This window comes from Leptosomus discolor, chromosome 3 (assembly GCF_034619465.1).
Source record: "Leptosomus discolor isolate bLepDis1 chromosome 3, bLepDis1.hap2, whole genome shotgun sequence".
NCBI lineage: Eukaryota > Metazoa > Chordata > Aves > Leptosomiformes > Leptosomidae > Leptosomus > Leptosomus discolor.
The window spans coordinates 51,625,784-51,651,034 of NC_141393.1; the positions used below are offsets into that span (position 1 = coordinate 51,625,784).

General features: G+C 45.0%; 1 protein-coding gene across 1 annotated transcript in view; it reads right to left on the reverse strand.

The window, feature by feature from the left end:
• The window catches only part of ERI3 (ERI1 exoribonuclease family member 3), a 134,522-nt gene extending 110,059 nt beyond the window's left edge, over positions 1-24,463 (reverse strand). The window contains exons 1-3 of the mRNA XM_086462682.1: positions 24,447-24,463; positions 14,711-14,985; positions 371-487 (exon numbers count right to left, since the gene is read on the reverse strand). Of these exons, the coding sequence (XP_086318808.1) occupies positions 371-487; positions 14,711-14,962 (369 nt within the window). The 5' untranslated portion in view covers positions 14,963-14,985; positions 24,447-24,463. The remainder of the gene's footprint in view (positions 1-370; positions 488-14,710; positions 14,986-24,446) is intronic.
• Positions 24,464-25,251: the final 788 nt, after the last annotated feature.

Sequence of the window (25,251 nt, forward strand, 5' to 3'; positions counted from 1 at the left end):
TGCTCTCTTAGACATTCCCCACCAAAGAGCAGCAGGACAAAACCACAAAGAGCTCACAGAGAGGATACAGGATTTTGAGCATCAGCTACCATGAGTGCTTTTATTTTGTGCTCACCCAGTTAGATGTTCTTTAATTGTAAATACAATTATCTTAGTTAGCAGATCACAGACAGAGTTATTTATGAATCCAAACTGAGGTCTTTACACACTACTGCAATGACAAAAAATGATTCTGCTTGTCCTTAACTTGAGGCTGACATGACACGTGGCCTTGCAGCTGCACCATGAAGAGGCAACCCCAATCCCTAGTGCAATGGAAACCTGCTTCCCAGGGAGACTCTTGGAGCACCAGGGAACCTTTGCACTTTACCTCTGTACAGAAGGGCGTAAGCTGGGGATGCACCACAGGCTGAACATACATGTGAAAGGTGGATTCGATCTCCATCGTCCTGCCATTCAGCTTCAGGATAGGGAACTCGATGATTTCCTGAATAGGGCAAAAAGAAAACCAGCTGTTCATTTAAAACAAACAAAAAATGAAGTTGGAAACTATCGTGCCTAGCAAGCTGGCTGTAAAAACAGGGGCCTGACAGTCCCAAACAAAACTAAGCCCAACACAAAGCTCTGCCATCCAAGTGGGAAAGTGGTGCTAGAGCACAGAGCACATCCAATGCCGTGAGCACAGAGGGGGATGGTGCTGATGTTCATTGCAGCTGGGACAGGCAGCAAGGAGGTCTCTGTGCTCAGCGCTGCAACTGCACGCATCATTGCCTAAGCTGAACCTAAGGAAGATGGTCTAGCACCACTTGCACGCACCGCCCAGGGAATGTGGAGATGTACTTGCAATGGGCTCACATCTGTTTAGCAAGGACATCCCACAGGCTGTGCTCTCCCCAAGACCAGTCCCATCCTCTCCACCTTGCCGTCCTTTTGGAGGACATCACCAGACAGACAACAGTAGCTATTGCACGAAGCACCTCCTTCCCAGGAGAGGCTGAGGAGCACTGCTCTCCTCCAATAGAGTGAGGAGAGGAGCTGGAAGTGCTCCTCCAAATCCTTCCCTACGGGATACAGCACAGTAGCAAGCCCTGCTTCATTTTCCTCTTTGCAGCCAATTTATGCTGATAGGGAAATAAAAACATTCCTTCATCAGAAGAATGTTCAATTATTTGAATAACCAGCAATCAAAAATTTACATGGACCTGTTAATAAAAAGTTTAAACAAATCCAGTTGCGATGGATTTCTCAATTATTAAAAAATATACATTGAATTAAAAACGCCAACCACTGAATAAAAGCGATAAAATCCTTTGTGTTCACCCCCCTGCTTCTCCACTCCTTTTCCTCCCTCCAGTTTAATGTAAGAGGAGAAGTGACAATTTGTTTCGTGTCTTTAAAGAATAATTTGTCTATGTTATTTAATAGAGATACATGGCACCAAGGTTCTGGAGTGCAAATGAGCCCATTGAGTGATATCCATGCAACAAGCCTCTCAAATCACTTCTGGAGAGAAACAGAGAGAGGGAGAGAGAATAAAAAAAATATTGCTTTTTAATATTCAAAAACAGTTTGCAAAATTTAATCAAAGCTGAGCAAAAGCTAACATTTTTACCACTTTGACATTTTTATTAGTGCTTTCATAAATTTTTAAAACATGAATGGAATTAGTTTAACAACAAAAAAACCTGCCTGAAAACATCTGGAAGAGACAAATAAGAAATAATAAAAAACTCCCCACCAAAAATATCCAACTCCTGTAAGTAAAATTAGCATGTGGAAAATGCAGCCGCTGCGGAGGAACTAACACAGTTTTTGGACCCTGGCTGCAACCCTCATGACCCACAGGCAGAAATTATCATGAGGTCATGCATATGAGCTGATGACATCACCACCCCAGCAAGCAGAGAGAAGGAAAGAAGCTGGGTGGGTAAATGGAAACAACAAATAATTTAAATAGCCAGGAGAAACACACAATTTCCATGGTGGACAGAGCCCGTGGCTGCGGCAGAGCAGCTCCCTGTAGCAGCAGGCACGCAGCCTGGACCAGGGCACATGGGGAGCACACGCTGCTGAAACAGAATTAGAAAAAAAATTTTAAATAAAATAAAGAATTAACAGTGCTGAAGTGCCCAGGTGTAGACACTGAGCAGCCAAGCTGCAGAGGACGCAGGACTTAAACCATTTCCCCATGGTTGGCTGTGCCACACTCTGCATGTGCCACACAGACTAAGGCAGAGAGGAGTGTTGGGTGCATCCTTTCCCCACGGCCGTACCACCCCACTGAGAGTCACCAAGTTACCCCAGGAAAGAGAAGAAATTTGACCCATGGGCTGGAAGGGGAGGAGGACAAAGGGGCAAAACACCTGAGCATCACCCGGATTGCCTGTTGTGGTGCAGCCAAACTCACCAGCTTCAGCCACCCAGGAGGACCCATGGAAACATGGGAAACTCAATCTGAAACATGGGACATAGCCAATCCTCCCTTCAAAAGAGCCCACATAGGCTCTGAAAGCAAATTTCTGTTCGGAAGGAAAATAGACTGCAAAGTTTGAAGCCAATGGACAGAGGTCATCACAGAGCCAAGCTTAACCCCAGGATAACACACCACCCCATCCTTCAAACTGGGCTGGGGTGGCTCGTTGCCCCTTAGGTCTGCATCCCACCCAGGGGGTGACCATGGAATTGGGCGACCACGGAACTGGGCAAGCCCACAGCAGGGCAAGACAAGTAGTCCTGTCCCCCCGCAGAGACGGACATGTACTGGTCAGATTTCACAGCAAGGTTTCATTGCAACGCTGAGATCAGTCCTAAGGGACCAGAAATATCCTCAGGGGCCATCAACTGACTGGATGCAAAGCAAGACTGAAAGACAGTCCTGCTGCTGACCTGATACACAAAGGCGTCACTCATCTTCCAGAACTAAAGACAAAAATCACTTCCAGGAGGGTCGGATTAAGACAAATGGAGGAAAGAAAAAGCCATACTAAAAAAAACGCGGAAAATTTAACAATATCCAGAATTATTGCAGGTCAGGGGGAAGCATGCAGCCAAGAGTGGGGGTGGAACCCCAGGAGTGACTCGAGCATCTCTGGAGAAAGCACAGGCGCTCTTTTGGGCTTATCTGTTCAGTTTTTGAAGCAAGTGGCAAAGGACCTTTCCCAAAAGGCTGTTTATCTGCACATTTCCTATAGCAGAGATTTTTCCAGTCTCTGGCAGTGTTTGCTCCACTGGTATCTAAGGCAACAGATACCAGCCCCATGAAATAAGCCCCACTCCTCACTAACGACGTTAACCAGTCCTGCAATGAAATTTAACCTGTGACACTGCTGTACTTTTCATTTAAACTTTCATTTGGAGAGAAGCAGTGTTTGGAGACCCTGCAGTTTGTCCTGCTAATAAAGACAAGTGTTGGGACCTTTAAAGGTGCCATTCATCTTTTGCCTTTATTAAATTCAATTTTCTTAAGCCCATGATACATCATGAAATTAAGAGTTGACATTCCTGCAGAAACAAAAATATCTATCAAACATAAACAGAGGGGGGGGGATGATAAAAAAAAAGTCTCTATTACCAAGAATTTATGGCTTAAAGTTGATCTGTTTCCTTTTTTTTTTTTTACAAGCATATGGTTTGTTTTAGATATCCAAAATGTTATTACAGATCTAGAATTTCATTAGTAATTATTATGAAATGGTGAGCACTTAAGACACACACACGCATGCATGCACACACACACAACCCCCCAACAGACTGTGATGCAGGAAGGCAGCCGGGTGCGCTCTCACACTTCACAGCAACCCGGTGAGCTCAACACACTCAGCTCCATCTCCACCATCAAGGACCTTCACTGCTTCTTCCCAGGTGGGAAAGGTGGAGGAGAGCAGCACAAGGGAATTAAAAGGAGAGGTTCACCGACACCTTCTTTCTTTTATCAGAGTCTGATCATCCATAAGCATTACTTTGAGACCCTCACCCATTTCCACTCCAACACTGAGTACACGTTCCAACTTTGGCAGTGATTTGTGCCAGCAGCATTTGGGGCTTCTAAGTTTTTTGGTTCCCCACCTCCAAGCCTTTCCTTATAGCACAACCAGAAGTTATGGATGTGCTGAAATAATGCTGAGGGTGTCCAGAGGCTACAAACAGCCACAAGCTACCAGAAGAACAAATGTACCCATTTGAATTTTGCGAGCACTACAATTAGGTATTTTATTTAGCACTGCAAAGTAACTTAAAAGGAAATCCAGGATTCAAACCACCAGCAATAAAAAGCAGCTTTTTATTTTCCTTCCATTGTCATGAAAAGTTGAACATGTTTTCTGTTGAGAAATTCTGCACCGCAGCTCCCAATTACAGGCATTTGCATTTATATTGTTGGAACACAGAGCTTCTAAAATCAATATTAACACGCTTAAAGAAAGAGACATCAGCACCCTGTCCCTCCCCTCAGCTGCGCCCCCAAACATGGTAACAATAGGAACCTACAGAGCCGGAGGCTTATACATATCCATTACTAGGTCCACACTGTTTACAACAATCTTGCATTTATAATTTCACGGTACTTCAAGCAAATCTGTGTGACAGCTTGCTCAGAATTTTTTTTTTTGTTTTAAATAAATGTTTCCCAAAAAAAAGAGGTCCCAGGTGGAAGCCTCCTGTGCGACCTGGCTGTCCCAAGCCAATGTGCTGAGCAGCAGCAGGAGGCTGCAGGGTAACAACAGAATGGATAGGGACTTCCTTTTAAGACCGATTTTAAAGATTCATAAGGGCATGTGAAAGCACTGCTATAAACCCAGCCTTTCCTTACCCAACTGTCCTAAATGAAACTCCCCTCCCTTTGACACTGGAGCAGGGATGCACAAATTCAGCTGGTTTGACCTCCTTACTAATAAAAGAAATCAACAAGCACACAACTATACTCCCTAAATTCCTGTAATGGACAGATCTCTGGAATTCAGAGAAGAAAGTATGTGAAGTTACACTAATTCCTACAGAGGAATCTTTTTTCTTACCCTTTTGGATCTGGGGAGCACTAACATTATTAGACAAAAAGAATACAGTGCCCAGCAAGAACTTCCCAGTTCTCAAAACCTTTTAATCCAGAAGCTCATGTACTAAGGTGACAGGGCACAGTTCAGGACACTGAGTTATATATTTGAGGAAGAACGTGTGGCCTATTCAGTTCAAAAACTACCAGAGAATAATTTATCCCTTACTCTCACCCCCATGTGAAGAAGTTTAATAAACACAAGAATAAAAGATGCCCATAAAAATCAGAGCCGACTGTTCAAAATGCAATAAAAACAAGCAGAGGCCGTTGTGAAAAAGGGATTTTTTTCTGACAAGGAAAAGCATAAAACTTCTACCAAAAGACCCCCTTACACCCTTAAAAAAAGGTAAGTGCAGAAGAGGCAAGGGAGTCTCCGTGGAGGGACACAGCCTCAGCACCAGCTCATTTGGTTCAGGGATGCTTTTTTCCCCCCTCTTCAAAGAAAAAAAAAAGTCATTTTATGCAGAAGGACCTTATTTCTTAAACAAACACTCGTGTTTTTGATTTACACCACGGGCTGCTCCTAAATAATTTATGGCGGGTTAAATTTATTGCACAGCCCTGGCCGGCTGCAAATTCGAATTGCCAAATAATTAGATTTTAGGGCAATGCTTATAAATTATCCGCCGATTTGTCTGGACTTGTTTGTCAGTTGCTTTGTGCTTCGGGTCATCTTTGGCATTTCGCTGTTTGTGTTTTAATTGCTGATTTACACTTTGACAGATGAGAGTTGATGCCTCCAAGATCGCGGAGGGGGTGGGGGGTTGAAGAGCAGGAAAAATCAGAGCTTTTAAAGCCTTGTGATTTTGCTTTTTTTCCAAGGCAATTAAAATTGAAAAGGGACATAGTAAGGACAGCACTAGCCTAGCAGATCTGCCTCCCCGGTTTCCATCCTCTGCCTTAATTATTATTTTAACTAGAGCCATTTCCAAGTGAGCAGCCTTGCACTGGCCCTCAGGGTCAGTAACCAAGATTACCTCATAGGTCTTTTCCCCACTTATAAATTTTTACTAAACTAACCAAAACAAGTACCATAAAAGCAACACCTCTGCAGCGGGTGACAGCAGGACTTCTGCTGAATCTGGGCTACGCTGACTTTCCAAAGAATGCCTACCTGCACACACAGCAAGGAGTCTCTCAGTGCTTCTGTCCCAGGTAAGTTACTCTGTGTCCTTATCAACCCTGTCAAAAGGTCTTTGGGGTAGCAGCTAATCCCCAAATGTCTTTTTCCACCACTTCCCAGCTTAAAGTACACATACGCACACCCCCAACAATTTAATACATTTAAACAACTGTTATATCCTGAAAAGGGATATACAGAGCAAAATCAAAACACAAGAGAACTGGCAGGAATATGGAAAGATCATGAAACACTGGGATAAGATGATGTGAAGACAAATTCTCCTGCCCAGTCATTGAATATCCGAGGTTTCTTCCTCTGCCTGCTGTTAGGTGAATCTCACTGCCTACACCCAACACTTAGGCACAGGAGCCTAATGTCAAAGGCTGGATTTCCTCAAAGATGTATTTTGAGTTGCATTTTGGGTTCTGCATTGGCATCAAACCTGGCTCGTATTTCCAATCCTTGCAACCATGAGGGTGAGGGATCATTTCTCTTTCTTTAATAGAAGCTGAAATTCCCATCTAATCACATGCCTCCAGGAGCCTGAGCTTTAAGAGAGACATCTAGTCCATGCACCTGCCCAAGGGCAGCATCACCTCCCCCTAAATAATTTCTGACTTTGTCTAGGCTGTTTTTACAGACTCCAATAAGAGAGACTCATATGCTCCCCAGGCACTCTATCCTCCTGTTTCATTAGTCTTATCACTGGAAAGTTTTTCCTAATATCTAATCAGAATTTCCCTTGCTGTGGTTTATATTCACAGCTTCTCTTCCTACCCACAGCAGACACAGGCCAGAACACTGCCTTTCTCAGTTTTGCAACAGAAGACCTCATCGTATGTGCCACCCTCTTCACTGCGCTAAACACAACCCCAATGCCATCCAGCCTGCACTCACAGTTGTGTTTTGCAGACCCCTGGTCACACTCACTGTTTCTCTTTTGCACCCTCTCGAAACAGTCTCAATATTTTTTAAAGTATGGAATCCAAAGTGAAGCACTTCCCTCAGCCAAGGTCCCTTCTTACACAGCCATGAAAAGGAGAATCCACGGCTCACAAATGACATTTCCCCCCTAAACTTATCACTGTGGTCTTTGGGATGTCTTTTGTACCTGCCACTGTACCTGAAATCTTGACAGCTGGCTCACAACCCTTGCCCTGCCATCCTGAACAAAACTTTTGGTAGTCATTTGCTCCCAGGCTTGTTCATGCCCCTCACCATTAGAATCATCTCACCTGCCAAAACCCACAAAGCTATTTTGATCTTTCCAGTAGCACCCAGCCATCAAGAATAAGGCAGAACCTCCCTCCTCTTGCCACACCTGGGATGAGAAACACAGTCAAACAGACATCAACACCTCAACTTATATCTTCAAGCACTACTGACATATATTTAACCACCCAGAAAATCTCCATCGACACAGATAACAACAATTTAAGCCTGGCAGTTTGGGGGGAGTTTAGTACTCAAACCAGGTTAAAAGCAACACAATATATTTCCAAATATTACCTTTCCATTGCAAGATGACAACTACACCATATCCTCTTTTACGTCTGCTCCTTTCCACTGCAGGCAACCAGCCTGTGCATTCCCCGTTGCAGAATTATCACTTCAAGACCCAACCTCTTCACCTGGTATTGAGCAGCACAAATGATCAATGTTCCAAGTAATACTAAAACACCTGGGATGGGTAGAAAGGGCACACTAGTTCATGTAAATGAACACCCAGGGTTTTACAGACATCACAACTAGCTGTTGGTGACAGCACATTTCCGCCTGGCAGAGAGGAACTAAATAACATAATGAAGAGCTATTTTGCCAGCTAACAAGTGCACAGACCAACAAAGACAACACGGGAATGGTTGCACAGCCAGCTTGGCACAAAGGGGAAGAAAAGCACAAGACTTAGGCATGTCCTGTGTCCTTCTCACCAAAAGAGCTGAGCTGCATCTTCTCTATCATAAAGGTTTTGTTCAAAACTAAGAAAAGACCACCATAATGCAGCAGAGACCATTTTCCAGCAACCACAGCAGCCTGAAAAGCAGCATCCCTGCGCAGTACTAGACAGATGCCATGCTATGGAATAATACTGCCTGTATTTAAAACATCGTGCTGGGAGGGATGCAAAATACCCCCCCTGCCTCAGTGGCTGTGAAAAAGCAGCTGGCACACAACTGATCATCAGTGACCGTACAGGGCCATACACATGGCAGGACAAGCGCAGCGAATGCACAAACCTGTGGCACCCGTTCCCTTCACTTCAGAAATGCACGTGGTGTGAACATTTCCAGCAGCACACGTTACCCTTATCAGCGGCTTTATGGAGAGGTGAACAAATCTTTAAACACGATACAGCAGACTTGCACATTCCTAAGCTAGTCTGGATCTTTTCTTTTCAGGGTGACTGAAGCTCAACTACTTTCTGCTGTAACAACAAGTCTACTTAACTTTGCAACTTGTCACCTAAACTATGTGTAATGTTTGCACAGCTAAGGATACAGTGTTCAAACAGCACAGGTGGGGAACTGCACGCCAGGATGCATAACTGATGTGGGGTCTCCACACGCTGTGAGGGAAAGGGCAACATGACTGATTGCTTTAAAGTAGTCATCTCATCGGCCTGTCAATAAGCAGCCGAAAGCTAAGCAGGTTGGGTCAGGTTAGGACTGCAGCAATTGGCCACCCGAGTGCCTTGGTATTTTAGGCTTGTTGCTTTAATAATGCTGGGTTTGTATCTTTAAATAAGAAATTGCTTTGAATTTTTTTGCATACATCAGATGTCTTGCCTGGTGGTCTCGTGGTTGTGCTCTCCAGGAGATCTGGGTTCAGCAACTGTTCATGTTCTCTAGCTCATTGCGTTTTAAATAAATACAGCTAATTCTGTTGCCTGAAGCTATAACCCACCCTGTCAGATTCATATGGGTCACAGCAAGTTTGTCCCCACTTACTGGGAGAATGAGGGAGGTCTCCATGGCAAAATGACTGCCGTTGAGAATGCAGCTTTTGAGGGTTACACCGCACCTGTTCTCTCAGACCCTGCAGAAGACACTCTGTCTTCTCTCCACATCTTTTAAAATAAAGACGTTATTCTCCATATTGGTCAAAATAAGATTTCACAACAGTCCAACAGAATTGCAATGAAGCACATGACATATGGAAAAATATGATTAAAAAAGAACAGCACCTCTTTAATTTCAGATGCACCTTGTAGGATGTTGAACTATGGATATTCATGTGGTCTTTCAAAATTTTTAACTGTTCAGAGGAACTACCTACAAGGCCTCAAAAAGTTTTTTCGAAAGATTGTTGACAAAATTAATGCAAACAGAAAAACCCACCTGAAACAGCTGTTACATTAACTACTTCCTGCCACTCTAGGAACTTAAAGCATTTGAACATAAGAAGAATGGCATAACCATAGCCATAATCAGCAAAGAGATGATAAATATATATATATATATATATTTACTCACTTTTAGTAAAAAGAAAAAAAAGGAAAAGACTTTTAAGTCACAGTAAGCATTCCTCTAGAAACAACATTGTAAGAAGTTTGTAGGTATTTAAAACTACACCCAAGCCTAAGCTGCATGAAGACAGGTAATTGCATATTTATATTCCACTGTAATACTTATGCACAAAAGTGCAGAGTTAAAGTTGCCATGGGAAACAAGCCTGAATTTCTTCACTTTTCAGCAATTCACGATCATCCTTAATAAAGGTTTTGGCAGGTGATTTCTAATGCACCGAGCTTAACAGCCACACAAAAACCATGCAAGAAAGCTGCTACGCAGGGATGTCTAGATAGAATAGGCAGGCACAGGCACACCTCCATTATCTGCCTCTAGGTAGGATTGTGACAATCTCTGTTACTGTGTGAGCCACCTTCTGCATTCCGATTCTGGCCTTCAGCTATGATTGCCTTGATACAGACTCCACAGAGCACCGCCTGAAAAGCACGCAGAAGATACCTTGCAGCAGACCAGCGGTCCCTCCGTAACTTCCTCCTGCAGCAGGCTTGTGATTTCCAGGACATACTCCTTCTAGAAAGTCCTCTGAGCCTAGGCTATAGCTCCCAAGGCAGCTTGCCTATCCCCTATTTACTCCCTCTGAGCTTGGAGGACTGCACATCTGTTGCTACGGCCTAAATTTGGTTGCAATCAACATCCATTCCCATTACAGGTTTAGTCTATAAATTACAGCATCTCAGGAGCAGAGACACATCGTTCAGTTGTCCCTGCCATGGGAACGAGACCACAGGTAGAGCAGTACAGGCAGCAGAGAGGCAGCGATCGTTGCAGCCACTCCAGCTGTGCCCGCCCATGACTGCGAGCCAGAACTGCAAGACAGATGGATGTTCAGAGGAAAACGCCTTTAATGCTCTTTTACACTAGCCCTCAAGGAAACACAGTGTGAACCCAATTTAACCTTGTTCGGCATTTGTACTGTCTTACAGAAAGGCTGGCTCCCATTTGTTAATATGCTTTTGCCAATCAGGAAATGTACTATGATCATCCACATTTGTTGTACACTTAAAAATAAATTAATAACTGAACATATGCTTGTCCATAGTCTCAGTGTTTATGGGTTTATGTTGAAATGGTGAGTAACATTCTGCATTAGTATGTCCAGTTTAATTTGACAGCAACTATAATTCAAAATTCCCAAAAAATAACAACGAAAATGCATGCTAAACTTGAAATACATAGGATACACTAAGAAAAACATCAAGCTATTTTTGTACTTAAAATGTGCTGTTCAAGAGAACAAGGAAAGTATTGTCTGTAAACAATTTATCCTTCTGCCTCTGGTCACAACCTCCTTTGGCAATTAGAAGATTTGAATATTTCATACCTTCCTCTTACAGAAAGTTTGGAAGAGGCAAATTTCTAATTCCCAACTGATTATCAAATTTGAGTTAATCTGAAACACTGAAGTCAAGTACCTGAAAAAAACAACATGAAAAAAGCGCAACGCCATCGTTACCAAAAGCTATTTTAGCAGGTTAGCAACTCCTGGGTCCAGCTCCTTCTGCCAGGTCAAGGGTCTGATACTCTTTTACACTTCCAGGCAGCAGACACACAAAGCTTGAATTTTATTTGGTTTTAATTTAAGTGGCTTTAATAGATTGCAGTATAGATTAACACCCTACGTAGAAGCCTAATTTCAAATTCAGCTTTGAACAGATCTGATTTCTACCTTCAGACTCTTTACACTGAAAAACATCATTGCTTTTCATCCACTCTGCTGAAGTTGAAGGCAAGATACTTGGCTTGCTGACCAAAAGAGGCACACCCACTCACTGCATTAATAAAATAAGGCAGCCACGGATCTGAGCCTGGGGAGCTCCTTAACACAGTCACTGAAAGCACTGACCACCGTAAACACTGATGTATACAAGGACAAAGGGACACAAGAGCAAGGCTCCCGCTTATTAATGCACCTTCTCTTGTGTAGCTAAAGCACCATATATACCCAGCTCTACAGGCTGACAATGAATAAAAGCAGCAGGTACTTACAAACTCTCAGCAGACAGTAAAGGAAAAAAAGTCGAGTTAGAGCTGAAAAATGAAGCATGCTACCACTGTCGCGGTCCAAGGTCCACCAACCTCCGTAGAACAACAGCTCCCACCTGACCCCACTAGGCTTTGGATCAAATTCCAAATGCACAAGGTAAGCTTTAAAGAGATGCGAGGGGCCAGCCATAAACACCCCTTTACTGCCAACCTCTACTAACCTTTGGCTGGCAAAACCACTACACAACACAGACTATGCCTCTATTCTTTCAGGTTTTCCCATCTATCCATCTGGGGCAATGCGGTTAAACCCCCCACCTTCTTTCCTCTCTCAGGTGGTTTCGTTATTCACAAATATATCCAAAGAACCCATAAAGCTAAGCTGCTTCTTTGTGCATATAAACATGTGCTTTGATTTAGGGGTATATTTGTTGAAAGTCATCAGAAGTCAGGACTGCAAGGATGCTACTGTTCCTCTACAGGTGTAGGGCAAGGAACACGAAGGACCCTCCATGCCTGACCTGGAAGTGGCAAAGCAAAGGGCAGCAACCACAAAGCACTCAGCTAGTGGCCCCAGCCACTGAAGCCACGATGCAGACAGCTTCCCAGGGGAACACTAGTGTCCTTGACCCTCCTTGATCCCCATTACAGAGGCCATGCTCTGAGACCTTAGAGAGAGATCTGGCCGTGTGAAAGGGAATGGAAATGAAGGAGTCTTCAGGGCCCCCGAATGAGCACGAAGGACTTCCCCAGGGATAAAGCCAGCAAGGCTGCCGGTTGCAGAAGAGCACGAGCAAATACAGTGTGAGGGGGAGCAGATGTGGCAGTCACACACACCTTAGCATAGATAAAAAAATAGCTCTTTCAGTAGTTTCTGGTAAGAAGCCACAGTATTTCCAAGAGCAGTTAGTGAGGAATGTTAAGTGTGTTACATGGTGGCAAGTGCACTCTGCAAGACTTTTAGACTGAGCTGGCTAAATTTAAAGCTATGCTTACCCACTTAAAGTAACGTGGACCACAACTTAGCTCTCTATGTGCAACTTCCTCATCAAATCCCAATGCATTTCAATTTCATTGTATCTAGACTTCTATTTTGCAGGTATTAAAAGCAGAAAAAGGACCAGGATGACAGTAAAGATCAGCACTTGACCATTCCTAGCTCCCAGGTCTGTCCTCAGACCAAACCTCCAAAACCTGCCTGCCACTGCTCCAGTGAAAGATCCTGCCACTAAAACCTTGCACAAAACATTATGGAAATACATGGCACAGTTTGCTCACCATGAGAAACAGGCCAGCAGTAAAGAGGACAAAAGCCGTGCTTGTCAGCAAAAAGGTAATATGTAGGTAGGTGATCAACTAAAGTCTCATTTCATAAAGTTGCCTGATTCTGGCATGCACCTTCAGCCTTTCCAGCTACACTGATTCCCATGTAGCAAGAGCCATTTCTTTATTTGTCAAACTAATTTGTTGGTGAGGATGTGAGGAACTGACAGCCCCTTCCACACACTGTATGATGCAGACAGGCATTGAACACAGAAGACTGGAAAAACAACACTGAAGAACATCTCCACCTTAAAGGTGCCATCTCACCAACAAAATATATAGCAGATGCGCATCAGCCCAGAGCATTACTTTCCCTGGCAAGGACTTGGGGACAAAGCTCCTTAAAAGAGTAGTAATCATATTCCACTCATGCTCCTTTTTACTGCCAGCTGTAAACTAGCTCCACATGCATCATGGTTTTGCATCAAAATGTGCACAGACCAAACCCATACCCAAAGGGACTAGGTAGATCCAATTTACAGCTTTGACAGGTCTGTGCACCTGAGGCAGAGCATGCAGGAAACAGCCTGACATCTCACTTGGAGAGCTGTTAAGGCCCTGCTTGCAGAAGTGGCTGCACAGCCACAAGAGTCTCCCACAAAGACCCACCAGAAGAGCAAGCAATTTGCCATCCATTTTTCAAGAAACGCAGGAGGCAGGCAGCTCACCAAGGCACTACTGGGGAAGAGAGGAGTCAGGTTTGACCCCAGCTTGCAGCATCCCTTTGACTGGACAAGCCCAAGGGAGGCAGCTGCACTGCAAAACAAACACACTGTATCGAGTCATTTCAGTAACGAGATAACCACACTGAAAACTGCTTAGCCTATTCGAAACAAAGCAAACAAAAGTTATTCTGACCCAATGCATATATTACCAGCAATACCCCTAAGAGGCCAATTGCTCAGCAGAGGAGGGTGAGAAGTCCAAGTTCAATTTAGAGACTCAAAAATTCTATTCATTTATTACCAACCCAACATTAGGCTTTTTAAAATTCTTTATGGCACGGTATTCTACTTTAAATGGAAAACGTAGGCCCATCCTGCTGACAACTGAAAATATATTTACTAATATGCTCTACGCTACTACGGAAGAACCTTCTGCAGAAAATCCCCTGTACTTCTCTATCTCTGTATGTCTCAAGTGGTAGGGCACCGGAAAATCTCTCTGAAACTGAACTCCTGTCTCATTACACTCCAGAGTTAACACACAGGCAAGATAACTTCAGCAAGACCAGATAGCTCCAAACTGTTGTTCTTCTCTACTTAGAAACACCATTATGTTGCACATATTCCTATCATTCAAACTTGTCTTTTTGTAAAGCTGTTGGCTACCAACAGCCTTTTTTCTTTGCAGAATCAAACAAGGCTGCCATGAGCACTCTACTAAAGCAGGTTCCCAGCCAAAAATTTTTAAATTCTCCCCAGTTCAGGCAGATGACAAGCACGCATGACTTAAAGATGTTTTCAATAACATGTGTTTTTGATAATATGTGATTTGTCACTTCCTTAATAGGAATCAGGCTCCTTCATTTCATTCCCACTGAATGGTCCCAGCATTGCTCCTGAGAAAGCAGGTGACTTGCAAGAGCCCAGGACCACCAACGGAAAGGAGGCGGGACAAACCAGAGAAAACAAGGGAACCAGCACTGTGCTTTTTCCTTCCAAGTAGCAGTAACTTGCAACGGGATAATTGACTATTTACCTGAGGATGAATCTGTGGTTTATCACATGTAGCCTCAAAATCCAGCACTAAGAAGTAGTGATATCTCTGTGGAGGGAAGGATGACATTGCTGCCATGGAAGCTCCAAAGCCGTGGGACGCCAGCTTCCTGCTTACGATGGAGCTGTACCCTTTGAGAGCACCAGCCGGGAGGAGAGAGCACACAGCTTGTCTTGCCCTTGGAAGTAAGTTTTGGGGAAACTTTGCTGCTCCAGTATGGAGGAGTGCTATCATTGAACATCCAGAGGCATCTGAAACTGAAGAGAGACTCACGTTACACATGCACACATACATCTCATCTCTGCTAGTATCTCCTTCTTCACTGTACTCCTCTGACAGGGATTTCCTCTGTGCTTCCTGGTGGAGGTTCCAGCATCACAAACCTGAAATAACTCAGCAACCTGCTCTGAGCACAACACATGACATTTGGACCGAGCTCAAGGTGTCCAGAATCATGGGCAACTGGAAATTAACCTCTGCAAACAGCTCTAAATTAAGAACTATGAGACACACAACAGTCATGGCTCCAGGCACCAATCACCCCTGCTTCCCACTGAACCTTATCATGGCAGAACACAAAACCACTTAAAACACAGAAAATCTGATCTAAACCCCATTGAAATTTCTGAGGAGACCTTCTGTCTTTTCATATACAATGCAACCTCTGACACACGGTAGGAATTAAATACTCGTATCAATACTACAACCCATCCAAACAGCTTGTCTCTGAAACACTTGTTAGCTGCACTGAAAACTCCCACTTCCATTACAAACTCCCGTGTCTGGTGGCTGGAAGGCTCCTCCCCAGGGAAGTTCTCATTTGCTCTGTGTATGAGGTTTCTCAGAGATGTGATTCTAGTGCTACGCTCAATCTCTTACGTCAGGTATCTCTCAGAGGAGATCAGTTCAACAAATCCACACATGAACTGCATTGACTGCAGTAACTGTAAAATGCAAGCAGGACTCCATAGGTTACAGTCTCCCTCCCAAAGAAGTATTTCACCCAGCCATCACCTTCTGATGCTTCTATTTAACAAACACTATTTAATAAATCACATTATCCATGTGAGACTACCTGGATTTCCACACCCCCTACCCTTCTTTTAAAACACCGCAGGAAAAACTTCACAGGACTGTCACTGCCCAAGGCAGGTCAGCCTTGGGGCTGTTAATAAGATTTATTGGGATGAGAGTTGAAGTCCAACTCATGGAGGTGTTACATAGCTGGGTACAGGGACGGACAGCAAAACAGGTAAATCGCAAAAACCCAGTCCTCTTCAACAAGGATATGAATAACCCCTCTAGTGTATATAAATATATATACACACACACACATATTTAAAACCATCCCCACGGTTGGTCCCACTGCTCACGGCTGTGGGCAAGAGCTCCGTTGCACCATGTGGCATCCACCCACCTAGTTTCTGAGCCCAGCCTTCCCCGTGCCTGCGCTCACTTTTCACTCTGCTGTAAAGGGTAGAAGCGCCCACCGTGACACATAGAGCCAAAACAGGCAAGGCAAAAGGGAGGACTCGTCACCCGCGAACAAAGTCGCTATTTGTGAAAAAGACAGCGCTTGCTCTCCCATCCATTAGTCCATCAAATAAATAATGCACGTGCCAAAACACACACTTAATGAGGTAAATATATGCCTCGAATAACAGCTAAATCTGTATTTACCTGCGAGACCAGAGAAACTCAGAAGGACCAGATTAGGAGCTAATTGCGGCTGGGCAGGTTGTGTGCTTCGAGTAAACATACATTTGGTAACCTTCCCTTTCCAAGGTTTTGAGTGAAAGGCAAAAAAATCAAAGGAGCTGAGATGTTTAAGACTGAGCCAGTGCCCATGCTTCCAATTCCATGGCATAAATACATCCCCACCTTACAGCTTTCACTTTTTGGGGGGCTGCTTGCTTTATTAAAGCAGGTATACCAGGCAGCAGGTACCTGGAAAACTGAAAACTCAAGTTACAAAACCGTAACAGAAGAGCCCAACATTGCATTTATCCTAAAGGGGCTCAGTTCTACCTATTACTTTTCCATCTACAGATTTTACTGCCATTAATAAATGCATTACAGCCAAATAGAAGTTAGTTATATTCACTTCTAACCTACCCCAGATAAGGGATATTTAAGGTATACATGCTTTAAATCTTCAAGCTACTGGCTATGAATCTAAAGACCCATCACAGCAAATATAGTATCTCAGAATAAGCAGCTTTTAAGCTAGTTGCAGTAAAACCTGGTCTGTAGCCTACTGTGTAAAACACACAGTTGCAGTGGGGGAGGCAGGCAGGCTCCAACCCCTATATCAAACACAGGCAACAAAACATACGTTATCCACCCACACACAGCAAGATCAGTACTTCCCTAATGTATCTTAACTGACAAGACTAAGGCATCGGACATGAACCCCACAAATCTTCAGGCTGGCCCACACCACGCATGACAGTGCACAGGTTCCCAAGCCACTGAGTCCACATGGCAAAGGTAAACTGGCCATCTCGGCAAGAGTCAGGCACGTCACCATGCAGACACAGCAGCACAACTCCAGACCCTGGCAGGTCTGTCTCACACAGGTACTGTGGGACATCAGCAGAGGGAAGTAACAGCCTACATCTAGTGCCTGTTTACACTAACAACTTCCGCAGGTGGTCCATGTCTAATGACAGGATCAGGCTCCCCACCCTAAAAGCAGCCTCCCTCCCCACTCTGCTGTGAAGCAGAGGGAGCAAAGCTCTCAACAAAGGTGTGCGACCAGGGTATTGTATGCTGATTCCTCTACACAGACGGCATACAAATAAGAGCAACCCCACGGCAAACTCCGCACCTTCAGCCAAATGAAGTTTTAACTGCATGTTTACCCAGCCACTGCTCTAGGTGCCCTGGGAAGACCTCACATCATCTTCTTTGGCAAGGTCAGAGTGCCTCAGAGCACAAGATAGCTGGTGAGCAAACATACTTTATTGGAAGTCATGTAAAGCATTTATAACGACTATGACAATGCAAAGCACTAGTAATTATCCCGTATTTTTTCCAACAGCAACAATGCAGCTTCAAAAATTAGAAACCCAGCTCTAACCATATAAAACCACATGTTCAGTGATTCCATTTCCAAACCTATGTAAAACACCTGCACACAGGGTCAGATTATAATCTCAGACGGTGCAAGCTGTCACATCTGGCATTCAGCCCTACAAGGTTAATATTTCATATCACACAGCTCCAGTTCCTCACACAGATATGTATGAAACATAATGGGACCACGAACTGAGAGGTTGGATCTCAGGAATTATTTTGACAGATTGTACACAGACCTAGGAAAATGTGGCAACTCTTTACATTTGCAACACCCAATAACATAGGAAAAGGCCACATGTGGCGGGTTTCAGCTGGAAGATAAAGTTTTTGTTATGTGCTGTGTAACAGCATGTGCCATATATGACCACCAGCTATAATCAGTAACTGTCTTTTAAAAATAATTTTAAAAAAATTAATCTCTGGATATCAGCTGCAGATAACAGGACAAGCTCAGGCTGACTACAGCTCTTGCTTGCTAGCAGTCCAAGCACACGATACTAAAGCACAACAGTTTGATCACCAGCAAGTACAGAAAGCCAAGAGAAAGGCAAGTGCCAGCTGTAGCACCGGCGTGCCAGGGTCCCACCAAGCGTGAAGCGGAGAATCTGCACCAGCAGCTGTTGTGCTCCAGGCTTCCCACCAAGGAAGCCACTTAGGGGCAACCACCAGCAGCAAAGAACAAGGTGGGGAACTCCTGCCACCTGAAGAACACTGGTCACAAAAGCCAGCAGGGCATTGCAAGCGCTCTCCCTCACCTGCAGGACAGCCCTAAAGGCACATACAGAGATGTGCACCATGCAAGTTGCAGAGGATTCAAACTCATCAACGGTGAGACAAATTAGTCGATGAACTTGAACTTCGTGGGCTCTCTGCACATAACATTAATATTTACTTTTTACAACCACATCTAATTAAAATCACCTGGCAGCAAGAGAAGGCATAACTTTTAATAACTTGCCTTTAACCCAAAAAATACTCCCCTTCACTGCCCAGTTTGATAAGCTGATGTAGGGAGGAGGCAAGAAAACAAACACCTAAGTTCAGGTTGGAGGGGTGACCCAAAAATGGTATGTTTTACAGGAGCTTCCACTTACATATTAAATTATTTTGTTATGGCAATATGATCCTACATCATATTAAAAGATAAACAAACAAAAAAAACCCACTAAATCTAAACCACTAAACTAATCTAAAGGACAAGATAAACTAAAATTAAAAAATAACAGCAAGCAAGCTTTGGGAGTCACATGCCTCAGTTTATTCCCTGTGCAAAGCCTGGGCAGGGGCAGCTATGACTCCTGGCCTCCGACAGACTCAAGGCTAGAGAAACCAAAACCTATCCAAAATGTAAGTCAGGTTTGTCTCATTTTATTAAATTATAGTGTCTTATTCTATTAAATTATAAAGAGTAAAAAGATAGGGTAATAAAGATGCTTTTTGTAGAACAAAATCACATACATTTAGCAACAGCTAAAACAGAATGTAACAAAAACATGGGACTTCATTTTGGTAGCTGTTCAAATGCATATTCAGAGGTCAAATGTGAGCCCATATTTCAGTTTTGTGAAGATATAACTGAAAGACAATAGACATAACTCCATTTTTTAAAAAAAGCCACCTTAACCTAAACCCAAATATTTCATTAGATGAACTAAAGTCCAAAAATGACAGCACCCGGCTAGTCTGAGAGGCAAGAAACGAGACTATGAACAAATCTAGCTTATCCACTGTCACCATCCAAACTTGCAAAAAAAACCCCCCTAATACACAAAGTAAAACAAACAACAAAACACAAAGATTTTAGAACCATTTTAATAATGCAACATAATTTTAGACAGGTAAATTTGCTTCTTTAATTTGTTAACCTCACAGTATCATCCCTTGAACACAAATGCAGTATGCTTCCACTGCTGCACTCCCTTCATTTTTGGCTGGGTCTGTCTCCAGCACTGCTAGACAACAAAGCCCATGTTTTGGAAAATCCATAACGTAACTTTCCCAAAGCACGGCCACACGATGCCTACATGCTGTCCCATCATTACTCAGCTCAGATACAACTTGGCATCAATAATTTTGTTGTTACAGCACTCTGCAATCACACCCAGCCTCTTCCCACTACAGATTAGGAGGTCCCTGTTCTCAGGAACTTACATTCTAAAATTGGATGCAATACAACAAGTGAGGGTAACAGGAGCAAAGTCAGGCAACCGCTCATCTGGGAGATACACGCATCTCAGTAGTTCAATTAAAAAAAAAAAAAAAGCACCCTATATAGGTACCAGCTTCCCTCTATATGGCCAGTACAGAAGAGAGAAGTGAACACAGAAAGGGTTGACTAAAGGATGGAGGGCACTGTCTTGGGTTAAGGAAGGTCTTTCCCATTTCTTGAGCTCATTCTTCCTGCTGCGTTCCTTGGCTGATATGTCAAAGGCACCACTAGATATGTCAGCTATGTCAAAGCACCAGAATCTCTTCCATTGTGACATCACAGACGTGACGGCTTGTGAGATCACAATGAGCAAGGCTGAAGGCGCTGATTACTTAGGGAAGCACTTGTTGGGGCTATCGCACCCTACGAGGCTGGGAAACAAACATATCTCAGTTCACTTGACAATACAGTGAAACCCGCAAGAGACTCCACACCAGCAGGACGTGAACTCGTCCAAACAGACCACCCAGAAGCCATCCCAAAGATGCACAGTACAATTCCACTCCAATTTTATTAGGCCACCTCTGCTAGGCAACCCACTCTCATCAGCTCCTTGACTGGTCTCTTAAGACAGGCTTTGCTGTGTATTTTTAAACCTCCTGCAGGAGTAACCGCGGATAGGCAAATGGGTCTAGCTGGAGTCTGAAGAAGTTCCACAGAATAAAGGGCTGGTCACTTAAGAGAAAATGTGGAAGAAGGAAACAACAAAAAATAAAAGAAAGACGCAACAACAGAAATGCAGACAGCAAAAGATTGGAAAGCCACAGTGGAAGAGTAGATTTGGTATTAAAGAAAACAACAGTTGCAGAGGATCGGACCAAGAATCCTGTAGTCCAGTCTCCTGCCTCTGCGTGGGAGCCATAAGAAAATGCATCAGGGTGAAACTACACAAAATGGGGTTAACCAAGCCAATAGTTCTGGGAGGCCAAAAGGAGGCAGGCCTGTCCTTCCCTCTTAGTCTTACCATGCTGATTATCTTACACCAGTTCCTGAGCTTGTCTGGCACTTCTGTGAGCTGATTCAACCACAGGAACCTATGAAAGGACTAATGCAGCCAGAATAAAACACAATTAAAACAAGATAGTTTCCTGCCAGCTTAGTGAGACGAATCAGTTTGGGGCCAGGCTGGACGAGTGCCAAAGCTCAAAGGAGAGGATGGGCCCACACTGGCAGAAGCGGCAGTGAGATGAGCCATTGGGAGCTGTTGGTCAGCTCAGCTGCTCACCAAACCAGGTACTTAGACCAGGACATACACCTGGGAGTAGGTATCTTGGCTCTAGCAGTATCAACACATAAAACTTAAAGTCGAAAAGCCCATTAGACCATCCTGTCTGAACTTCATGTAATGCTGGCCATAAAGTTTCCACTTCATTACTCCTGAATTGAGCCCAAAGGCCTGAACATCTTTCAGAAAAGTTTCTGGCCTTGAATTACAGCGTCAAGTATGGAGGCTCCCCACTACCTTCAGACAGCACATTCCAATGGTCAATCCATTCACTGTCAAAAGATAACACATCTTAGTTTTCATTCAAACTTTCCCAGCCCTTGTCTTGGAGCATGTTCTGAAATTTACGGCATTTCAGTGCTCTCAATCCACAGCAGAGCTCCCAGTGCCAGAAGTAAGAGATTTGTAGCTGCTATGCTTCTTGTTAGTAAAAGCTGCTATTGCATATTGGCCTAATTTAGTGGAAAGGAGACATAGCAGGCCACCCTTTGTTTAATGGAATCTAGCATGCATAATTACTCAATTTTCACACACGAATGCCACACTTGTTCAAACGACTCGTACAGCTGCACACCTTCGTTATCTGAAAAATGAACTTCAAGGTTAACACCTGAGAGTGCCAAATGAATCTCAGTCTGAATTCAGCAAGACAATGCTTGCATTGCTCAACACACTGGTCACTTTTGATCTTCACAAATGAACTCCAGAAGTGCTAAAAGAAAGTCTGTACTCCGCCAAAGTTCTGTCCTGGTAGACAGGCAAATGCTCTAAGCAGAGTAGCAGCTTCAATGGGGCATGGTTCCCACACAACCCAGTCTCAGTGAGCCTGGAAAACCAGCCAGGGAAGATGTTGACCCTAACACTCAACCACAGAAAAAACAACAACTATAACAAAGAGCTGAAAAAAAATGCTTGCCATTCCACCACACTTATATATTAGCTCAGCACTACTCTCTCTGCGATGACCATTTCCAGCAATAACACATGCTTCAGATCCAAGGACAGACTTGTGACAAATGTGTAGCTGCTTATAGCCTTCACTGTTCTCCTGTAAGTACAGCCACAGTGGCTGGTCCTACTCCATTTACCTGAACTTCACCAGACCTGTGCTTTACAGATTTGTGGCCTTTTGCTGGAGGTGGCTACTGTATTGATACAGAGGCAGACTCAAGTGCAAAAACTTCATGCATCTAAGTCTCTTGCAGAATTCCATTTCCAAAACTTAAGGGGGAAAAAAATAATATTAAAAAAAAAAAATCAAGGCCTACCAATATTAACAGAGCCAAAACAAGATAAGCACCAAAACAGCTGTAATCGGGCCTCCTAAAGAAATCAAATTGAAGTTAAGTATCTCTCAACCGCAGAGCAGAAACTTTAGGTCATATCAGTGTATACTCAATCCAAGGACTTCTTTATTTGGCATCAACCAGACAAGCATTTTCTTTTTAATGCTTTAATGAGTTTCTTCTTCTGGATTTTGGTAACACTCAAATCTGTCTGGCTATACACGTGAACTTTTTTTAAAAAAACAACAAAAAAAAGAAAACCCCAACAAACCCCAATACACCATTCATGTAGAGCAATCCGAAGTTTGAGATGACCAAGAACCATAAAAGGGCCAGTCTATGAAACAAGACAAGCATTTAGTCCACACTACAAATTAACATGAAAATTCAGTTGCAAAGGCCAGAATTCCATACTTGAAAAGGGAAATAAAAACATCTGAAATCAAATTTCCCAAGCCCACACACTGAAAAGTAACCAACTGGGCTTCTAACACTTTACTTATTTTAAGAATAATTTTTTCTTGGAAATAAAAGTTCAAACACCAACTTTAACATCAAGTGATAGGAGATGCTACAATGTTGCAAGAGCAACTAAAGGATAAAATAAATTCAAGTTACCATTAAAAAAAAAAATCAATAAATAAAACTCTCAAACAAGTGTCTAACAGCATCTGATCATCTAACAGCACCTTCGAGATACACCTGCCCAGAGCCCAGCATACTTCATTCTTCCCAAGGCACAGTGCAAACATTAACCTATCAGAAAACTTGCTGGTCCCTAGCATTGTGGCTGAAAGAATATTAAAGACTTCAGAGTAAGCAGCAGCTGTCAATCCACCCATTTCTGAAATCAAAAGCTCAGTAAGGAAAACAGGTAAGTAAAGAAATAGTAAAACAAATGTCAGACTTATTAGTCGGGCCAGCAATGACCAAGTAAATCCAGCAGACACAGGACTTGTAAAAGACAGAACACAAGGAGTAAATGACAACACCTTTTCATACATCTCAGTTTAAGAAGAAACACCTGTAACAGTACAGCAGCACAAAAAGAACAGAAGAAGAAATTCCTACTGCCAGTCAAGAAACAAGTAAACAGATTCTACACTCCTAAGCCTTCTCAAGTTTATTTCAGTCTCAAGATCTGAGACAGGTGACCAGTTCAATCTCCGAGGATAAAAAAACAGGGGGGAAAAAAAAATAATCAAACCTCCTAACCCCATCACCTCTGTCTACGAACCTCCATATCCCAAAAGGAACGTGAAAAACCCCTGTTGCTACCACCTCTCGCTCAGCCCACGCACTCCCCCATTCCCTGGGTAGGCAGTTTTTTCCCTTCATCAAGTCTTAACAGCAAGTAATCCCGCTCCAGCTGGGACCTGGGGGACCGCTGCCACTGTGACCCTCGAGACTTCCACCCGAGACAGAGTCCAGCGAATGGAGGGCCTGACAGCCCGGAGCTCCGGCAGAGAGGAGCCGGGGCTTGGCGTCGAGCGGACGAAGTGCCACCACGCCTGCCCGCAACCACCCCGCACCCTCCCCTCGGGCCGGGGCTGCCCCCCGGCCCCAACGGCCTCCCCACACCCGCGCCGCCGCCCCGCCCCGGATCCCAGCTCGCCGTCTCACACCCCCGGCCGCAGGCCACCGCCCCGGTGCAGGCCCCGCCGCCGTGAGGTCCCAGGCTGCGCCCCGCCCCCCCCCCCGGGCCAGGCCTCTACCCCCCGCCCCGGGCCACGGCGGCCCCACGCCTCCGCCAGGCCTGCCGGGCCCCCGCGCCGGCTGTGCCGTGCCGCGGCCGTGCCGCCGCCCGCTGCCCAGCGGCGCCGTGCCCCCCTCCGCGGCAGGCGCCGCTCCGGCCCGGCCCTGCCCCCCCCGCCCCGCACACACTCCGCACCACGAGTCCCCAACACCGCCACTCACCTCCGCGCACTCTGACCCCCGACCCCGCTCTGAGCGGCAGCGCCGCCGGCCAACCGCAGCGCCGCCTGCCGCCGCCGGGGGCGGGGCTTCCTCCCCGTCGCGCCCCCTCGCGCAGGCGGACAAAGCACGCCACGGAGCGGGGCTTTCTGGGGCTTGTAGTTCGGCGCCGCGGCGCCGCCACCTCGCCCTGCCTGCCGCGTGGCCGTGTCTTGACGCCGACGCCGCACCGGCCTCGCCGGGTCCCCCAGCGCCGGCCCGCGGTTGCCGCCCCACTGCGTGCCCATCGGCCACCCCTTCCCGTCCTCACCGGCTCACCTCCTCGTGTCTCCTGGGGCCACTGCTTACCCCCCCACCCCACCCCTTGTGTCCCCAGGGGCCATTCCATCGTGTCCCCCAGTGCCACCTCCCCCTGTCCCCTGAGGCCTCCCCTCTCTATGCTCAGCCCGGGCCCCAGCAACTCTGGCCTTCAGCACACCCAGCATCAGACATAAATGTAATATCACACATGCCTGGTGTTCATGTTGGCTGCAGCAGAGAGACACCACGTCCCCCATGCTGGGGCAGCACTGACTGTGGGTGTGGGTCTCATCATGGACCCCTCTGCAGGGGTCTCTCCATGCCTGCACTGCTGCCAGGCTCACAGTGCCACTTCACTTTGTTCTGCATCAGGTTGATGCTCCCAGCGTTGATAACTCTTCACAGTCTTAACAGTGCCCAGGTAGGGCTGCACCAGTAACTATAGCTGACGCTGGCCAGTGTTTCCTCCCTCCATTTGCTTTGGATTAAGTCAAAGCCAGGTCCTCTC